Here is a 7,858-nt window from a genome sequence, read left to right as displayed (position 1 = left end):
TGGTATATCATGTTTTAGTAAACTGCATTTGTTCGGATGCTCGTACACTTGCAGACTCAGTGCCAACACCACTTGGGGTAGTAGCCATGAAAACGACAGTGATTTCCAACGTACTCCAGCAAACAGATGCCCATGTGCTCTCTCCACTAGAATTTCTCCGCTCTGAAGTGCACAACACAAACTCCCAATCACAGCATGAGCAGCATTTTCATAAGAACCCCGGCCTAGTTTCCTCTTAAGCATTCCAGGTTTTGCACTTGGCATAGAACAACTCCTAGAGCTCATAACTTCTGAGAATATTTCCATAAGAATTTTGGTTGCAGAACCACTTGGAAGCCCTTGTAGTAGTGAAGTAGAAGGAATCTGTAGCAGCCATCTATCAGTGTACAGAAGAATGGGACTGCTCTCACCAACTGATTGTTGCACAGTCATACCAGCTGAAGAAATTTTCACAAGGCTCCCCAATGCTTCCAGCTGCGCCATCTTCCATATCGGAATGCATGCAAAGGATGGCCATGGTAACGGATGCAACTCAACCCTACTGTCAGTGCCTTGAGTGAACTGGGACGTTAATGCGAATGTGCTCTTGATAGATACCTTTGTCGAACACCTAGTGGGTGCAAAGTTATCCAGATCAAGGATAGGGAACAACCAACGCAGAAGCATTGGTGAGGCTTCATGTGGCATTGTGAAGGATGTAGGTGCACTCCAGGGAACTAGGCACGACGCCATTGGGTCGTCTCTGTCAGTATTATGATAGATGCCACGTACAGGTGCAGCAAGCTCTGGAGCGACGTTGCCGACGACCATGGATGAAGATAGTGTCGTGGACGAAGTGAGCGCCGACTCCTCGGGCGTGTCGTAGCTTGGGCACCCTGTCGAACAAGTGGTGGGCGTCGCAGCAGCTTCGTTGGTGTTGTCGACTTCGAGCACCTTGTTAGTCACACTGAACTCCAGGACGGAATTGTCGGTGGTCGCGAACGGAGTTGGCGCCATAGGCGCGGCGAGCTCGAATGGAGTCGCGCTGATGGCGTCCATGGACACCTCGAGTTGGAGGTCATCGGTGGAAGTAGCAGACGCCTCATCATGGCGCTCGACTGCGGCCAATGCTGCAGCCCACTCCACGTAGGGAGTGTCGTCGTAGAAGTACGAGGGCGCCATCCAGTTGTCATCCGGCATGGTGATGGTGGTGTAGACTGGCGGGACGTGGTCGACAGCAAGGATGCAACAACCATCGTAGATAGCATGGCCATCCAGGGCATCTCGAGCTCGGGCCGCCCTCCATCGAGACCGGAACTCGGCATACGCCTCCACGCCGTACATCCCGTCCACCACCCACTCGTATGCACAGATCACATATCCATCATCGGAGCGGCAAAACAACTGTCGAATCGACTCGACGATAACCACATCATGAACATCGCTGATCCGGGCGTGAAGAACGCCTTCGGAGCAGACGAATTTGTGGCTTGGCATACTGTCGAATAGGTTGGAGGCACTGGTTGGAGGGGAAAATGTGTGGAGATTTTGAGGAATTTCGGAGGATGATCGAACAGCTCTGATACCAATTGTTAGGATCCAACTAGTTGATTCACTCAATCACCATGACCTAGTTGTGATTCAAGGATTACAAGAGGAAGACCCAGAGAGAGGGAGGAGACAGAGGAGGAAGACGAGCTCTACGGAAGAAGGAACGCACACGCCTGGCCAAGGCCGAAGCCCATCCATCCAAGACAACTCCATCGAGGCCATCTCTCTTGTATTTGTAGTGGTTGGCCGGTAGCTCTTGAGCGGCCCAGGCCCAGCCCAAGCGACAAGAAGGAGGCCACTGACAGCTCGGTGCACTCAGATTAGAGAGGGGGTTAGGGATCGGGCGCATCGAGCGTGGTCCCTGTCGTGGCGGCGCTATCGTCCCTAAACAGGAGACCGGTCGGGAGGTGGAAGGAGGTAAAGTGGGTCGGAGTGTCGGGGTGTCGGTCGCTCGGAGAGAACCAAGGGGAGGAAGACAGGTGGGGTGTGGCGCTGACCTGGGCGGGCAGCCTCAGTGAGGTGGGCTGGCATGCTGCGCACTTGTCGGGCTGGGCCTTGGGCGCTACTGCTCGCTGCGCTGCGCTGAAGTGGTCTGGCCTGCTGCGCTGCACTGCGCGCAAGTAGAATTTAGCCTTTAGTCTGTTATTTTTTTACAGAAATCATTTTGGCTCCAAAATTGTACCGAAACATTATATATATAAAAAAACAGAACACCCACAAAAAAACAAATAGAGTTACATATAGCATAGTGAACATTTTTTTCAGTCCAAAATACTTATATAAAATACATATAATATTTTCATAAACTTTAATTTGACAGTTATAAAATGTCCAATAAAAACATTCTTTTCAACTCCGGGGAAAAATTCAAATAAGATTTAAATCATTTCCAACTCTTTTGTATTGAAGGAGTCATATTACCTTCTCTCAAAAAAAATTGGTTGGATTTGTTTTAAATGTTGAAACCAAAATAAGAGAATATTCAATTATTCACCAATATCATTCTTTGAGGAAGTCATGTCATCCTCTCATATATGAATTGGAAATATTATGAATATTCTCAAAGTTCAAAATAAGGCCGAAAGGAATATTCAGGAAGCCATTTTTATTCCATCTCATTTGAATATTCAATAAATCCAAAATAAGATGCAAATGTAAAATTGGGAAAGTCCTTTTATTCCCTCTCGAAAAAATATTTATTTAACACCAAAAATTTCAAATCCTAATCAAAATTTACAAACAACGAGCAACACAAGCCAATTTTAAATTAATTCTATTTAAGTAATTAACATTCCAAAATTTAGAATTTTGGGATGTTACAACAGTTCAACACAACATGCTCCTTGCGTGTGACCCAGTTGATGCATGCTAATCATCCATCCACAATTTCTGTCCAAGATGAAAAGCTGCAGAGCAAGCCCCAGATGGTGCATACTAATCATCAATTATGTCATTCTAGTTTATCATTTATGATAAACTAAATGATAAACTAATCCTTCTTTTCACAACGATAATGAGAAGTCATCACAAGTACTCCCTCCTTCCATCTATATAGGGCCTAATGCATTTTTTAAGACCGCCTTTGACTATTGACAAGATTAATAGTACATGACATGCACAATGTGAAAATTATATCATTGAAAACTCCTTTCACACACGAATTTAACGGTGTGCTTTGTGTAAGTTGCATGTCATATATTATTACTCTAATATTTGGTCAAAATTAGCCTCGAAAAACGCATTAGGCCCTATATAGATGGAAGGAGGGAGTAATAAGGATCAGAGGGAGTAGCAATCTTTCCCAGATGGTATTGACAGACATTCTTTGTTAACATATGAATCTGAGAAAGGATGTACATTTCAACACATATGTAGAGAAACCCGCTCAACATCACCGTTGCTTTCAGAGATCAGTGACAGGTATTGCACCCATACGCACTTGACAGGGAAGAACCATCTTTCAGCATCATCACAATGTCCAAATTGTGGCAGCTGAAATTATAAATAAAGAGATCTTGATCATCTAAATACTGTGAGCGAGATCTTCAGATTTACTATCCAGGTGTTCTGACAAGAAAAACTACACAATACTGCATTATTAGATCTAAACAGTTATCTCTAAGAAAATATTTATAGGAAAACATCATACAGATTCTAGAGATGCAGCACAAGCTCCACTTGATACAGTTGCCCATCAAACCTCAAGCCCAAGGATTCTGCAGGATGCAAAAGTGCATCAACCATTCCACCAAAAACATACACACAGTAACCAGAAGTATCTACACATGCCCCATGGAAGGACCGGCAATTCGGGGATTGGCCATCTATCCTTAGTTTTTTCCACATCCTCTTTGCCATTTTCCTGTTACCTGACTCAAACTGAAGTAAAGCTGGTATATCTAAGATCCAGAAATCATCCATCCGCCGTCTTTCTTTGTCCTCCCCACCATATACAAGGATCTTGCCACCAAAGAGAAATGTTGCTGAATGCCCAGCCCGGGGAGAAGGCAATTCACCAAGAATACTAGACAAATCGTACTTTTGCTCTTTCCATTGCAGCAAATGATCACCAATATCAAACAGCCAGACATCACTAAGGACCTCATATTCTGATCCTCTACCACCAAAAAGAACCATGCGCCTATCACCAATCCAAGTTAAGGTGTGGCCAGAACGAGCTGAAGGCAAAGGTCCAGTATTCCTCATTCGGCGCCAACTGCCAGATCGAAGTCCATCGGAGAGATCAAGAAGCCATGTATCACCAAGCCGGCTTCCATGCACCCCTATCCCACCGTGAATCACAATGAACTTATCATCTATGCAGCAGGCTGCATGGGCCCCACGAGGAGATGGTGCCAGGGGGCCTATCTCCAGCAGTCTCCATGAGATCCTCATCCTGCAAGGTTCTTCACAGATTATTTGGCCTATCCATGTGTCATTCAAACGAAGCCCACGGTCATTAATCCCGCCAAACAGGACTAGTGCATCACCAACGAGAATGCATGAATGACCAAAACGACCACTTGGAGTACCAGAGGCCAATTGCTGCCAGGTAAGTGAATTGGATGATCTAGTTCCAGCTCTATTTCCAACATATGTTGCCCAGATATCATCAAGATGACGACCTAACTAGAGCAAAAGAGAATATCAGAAAGCATACGAGATCGCAATAAATCAGAACAAACATTAGATAGCTGATTTCTACAAAGATTTGTAACATAATGCAACCGTTGTTATGTACAGATAGACAGAGAAAAGGTGCAAACCTCAAACATAAGTCCAGAAAGAAAATTCAGCAAAGCTAAAAACAGGAATAGTTGTCTGAAGAATTACTAGTTTATCTAATAAGCATCTGAAAAGAGATGTGCAGATGCAAACTCATCCTGAGGAGAGCTCACACTATCAACAGAATGAGTAACTAAAATGCTGCTGGATTGAACTTTGACATTTCTACTGTATCACGTTTAGTTGTGTGTGTGTGTTTTTTTCAACACTAGTTGTGTGTACATGGTAGAACCTGTTACTTCTGCCCACGCTTTTGGTCAGTATCCAAGTCAACGCAACACTATAACCGATGGAAAACACCGTTATATATAAGGCTCACTGTAATAGATAATCTAAACCAATTGAACTAGTGAAACTTCAAATTGCTAATTATAAGGTATCACTTATCTAGCATTTCTACCAAGGTACACATGTATTGGCAGAATAGTAGCATGACACTGGCTTTGGGGGAACAAAATCCATCTGTTTCACAAATTAACATCTTTATTAGTAAAAACTTCTTTAATACTTGAGCAGAAACATCCACACACCCATAAAAATTTCACAGGAGAAAAGACATCTAATGAATCCAACACTTTATTTGTGATTTAGGACAGATTTTGCATATTTCGAAACCTACCAGGCCAAGGTAATACAGTTCATATTCAACCTACTAAACAAGGCAATCAATCAACTTAACCCAACATAGTGTGGTGTTTAGATTTAATTAAAAAGACCAAAAGATAAATATTGAATCTGAACAAACATTGGCAAACATAGAGATGAAAATGGTAAACAGCAAAAACCAACAATAATCAGTAACGACAAATGAAGTAAAAAAAAAAGTTAGATAGGTCTAAAGGTGTCATTTAAACATTCCAAGATTTTTAACTTTAGTATAAATCTCATATATTGGTTTCCGTGTTGCTGCAGCAGTGTGTGAGTATTTGCTTTGGTACACCCCTCGTAAAACTTTGAACATTTAAAAGCAAACAAACGCTGAAGATTAAACTTTGTAGCCAACTAGTAATCTTAGTTTTGACATTTATTTTATACTAAAACAAAACTAGTCCGTAAAACTCGTACTACTTTTTCGATAAGAAAAAGGTTTTACTACTAATTCATGCATGTAGGAACAATTTTCTGTGATCTTTCTAATGGTGCCCCACGCCAACATCATACACCTTGCCCACTTATGAATCAATAGTAGTGCCTACTCATTACAACTTTTTATCGTCTTATGAAGCCAACCTATATCTGCTCCGAGTGAGTTGTACCAAGTAGCAGAACTTTAACCAAGACACAAACACGATCATGCAGAGTGACCCACACATATCAAAGTCAACCAATACATACTAGATAGATGGGCTGCCACAGCAAGAACAATAGACCATGTGTCTTAGTTTCAGGGAGATAATGCATTCAAAAAGGAATGGACATAATAGGAACAATACATAATATCTGACAAAGGAGCTAAATTTGTTGTTGGTTCGATCTTCTTTTACAACAATGGGATTTAGAGCCACATTGCAACTATTTCTGTAACTGGTACATATTTGCCCCTACATTCTTGTAACTCTTATGCTATTAAGATTTGTGCAAGTTTTCTGTAGAGGTGCATAGAAACAGGACTCGTGATCTGTAGAGATGTGAGCTATGATTGTGTAGCCTCCCTATTATTTCTGTATTAGGTCAAATAGTCTTGAATCACGCTTGTTACGCAATCCCAAGCCTGCTAGGTTAGCGTCCTGGCCCCAAGGTCCATTGCGAGGGGACAGCTTCGCCCCTTTAAGTCTTGCTCTGCCTCCTCCCATAGCCAATGTGGGACAACAGTCTCATAATTATAAATCCAATCAAATACTACAATACTCTCCAAATAATCAAAAATTTCCTCTCAATATAAAATTTCACTCAGCTAAGCTGCAGCTAGGCTCTCCAAACAATTGCACATGTTTTGTCATTAACCTAACAAAAGTAAAACTTGTCTTCCGATTATTTATCTTAATCTTGGACAAACATAGCAAATATCTCATGCTCCCTCCATCCAAAATTACTTGTCGCTCAAAAGGATGTATCTAGCACTGAAATACTTCTAGATACATCCATTTCAGTGATAACTAATTCCGGACGGAGGTAGTGCTAAATTAACCAACACCGACACTACTATGGCATAATAAGGATCTCTGGAAAAAATTGTAGTCTGTGAGCAATTTTTCACAACGAAATCAACTACAGTTCTTAGTTCCGACACAACCCCAGATGATCAAATTCCTCGATGTTATACGAAGCCCAATGAAAGCAATTTGATAACAAGAATAGACTGAAAAAATTAAACGGCTGGATTTTACCTCCCTCGCAGCCACCGCCGAAGACTACTAGCCAGCCGGCCACGAGATTGATGGAGTGCGACGCACGGGGCCGTGGCGAGGTGCCCTTCACCTGGAGCCGGCGCGCCTGCAGGGCGCTTAGTCGGGCGACCTCGGCGTAGAGGCGGCGCCATGGCACGCCGCACCGCCAGTCCGCGAGCGCCGCGGCGGCGGCGCGTGCCCCCCAGTCGCGTCGGCAGAGCGCCTCCCAGAGCACGTCGGAGGAGGCCCAGTCGCGAAAGGCGCGGCAGGTGGCGGCGAAGGAGAGCACGGCCTCGGCTGGAAGGAGGCACAGGATGGACAGCACCTGGTCGTAGCCCAGGTGTCCGACGGGCGCCGCGTCCATCGCTTACTGCCGCTTGTCGATTCTTGGCACTTGCCCTCTGTGACTTCCCATGGTGTTTGCCTCCTAGGGCGCCATGAATTGCCAGTCGATTCCCCACATGTTATACCTAGCAGACCATGGTTCTTGGTTTCTTGGCCTCTTCGGTGATTGGATGGATGTTATGACAAGTAGATGCGGTATTGTACTACTTCGTCCCATAATATAATACATTTTTTAACTGAAATCATATAGAGTATATTCCATTAACCAAAAAGCACAGCAGCATCGCTGGCTATCAAGTTTTGCACAAAATCAGGGGCATCATTTGACCATAAAGCTGGGAATGGTAGCCTTGCCCCTGCACCATACTTCG

General features: G+C 43.7%; 1 protein-coding gene across 2 annotated transcripts; it reads right to left on the bottom strand.

Moving 5' to 3' along the window:
• Window positions 1-3,316: 3,316 nt before the first annotated feature.
• Window positions 3,317-7,658, bottom strand: LOC119330625 (F-box/kelch-repeat protein At1g51550-like). 2 transcript variants are annotated; one of them, XM_037603745.1, is made up of 3 exons: window positions 7,143-7,658; window positions 3,680-4,655; window positions 3,317-3,522 (listed from the first exon to the last, which is right to left on the bottom strand). In XM_037603745.1, the coding sequence occupies exons 1-2, from the start codon at window positions 7,504-7,506 to the stop codon at window positions 3,685-3,687; spliced, it is 1,335 nt and encodes a 444-aa protein (XP_037459642.1). In that variant the 5' UTR covers window positions 7,507-7,658; the 3' UTR covers window positions 3,317-3,522; window positions 3,680-3,684. The 2 variants fall into 2 exon arrangements, with proteins under 2 accessions (XP_037459642.1, XP_037459641.1); XM_037603744.1 differs by having other exon boundaries at window positions 3,317-4,655.
• Between the last annotated feature and the right edge of the window lie 200 nt (window positions 7,659-7,858).

Source organism: Triticum dicoccoides, chromosome 7A (assembly GCF_002162155.2).
Source record: "Triticum dicoccoides isolate Atlit2015 ecotype Zavitan chromosome 7A, WEW_v2.0, whole genome shotgun sequence".
In the NCBI taxonomy this organism is placed as follows: domain Eukaryota; kingdom Viridiplantae; phylum Streptophyta; class Magnoliopsida; order Poales; family Poaceae; genus Triticum; species Triticum dicoccoides.
This window is presented reverse-complemented; position numbering and strand designations above follow the sequence as displayed.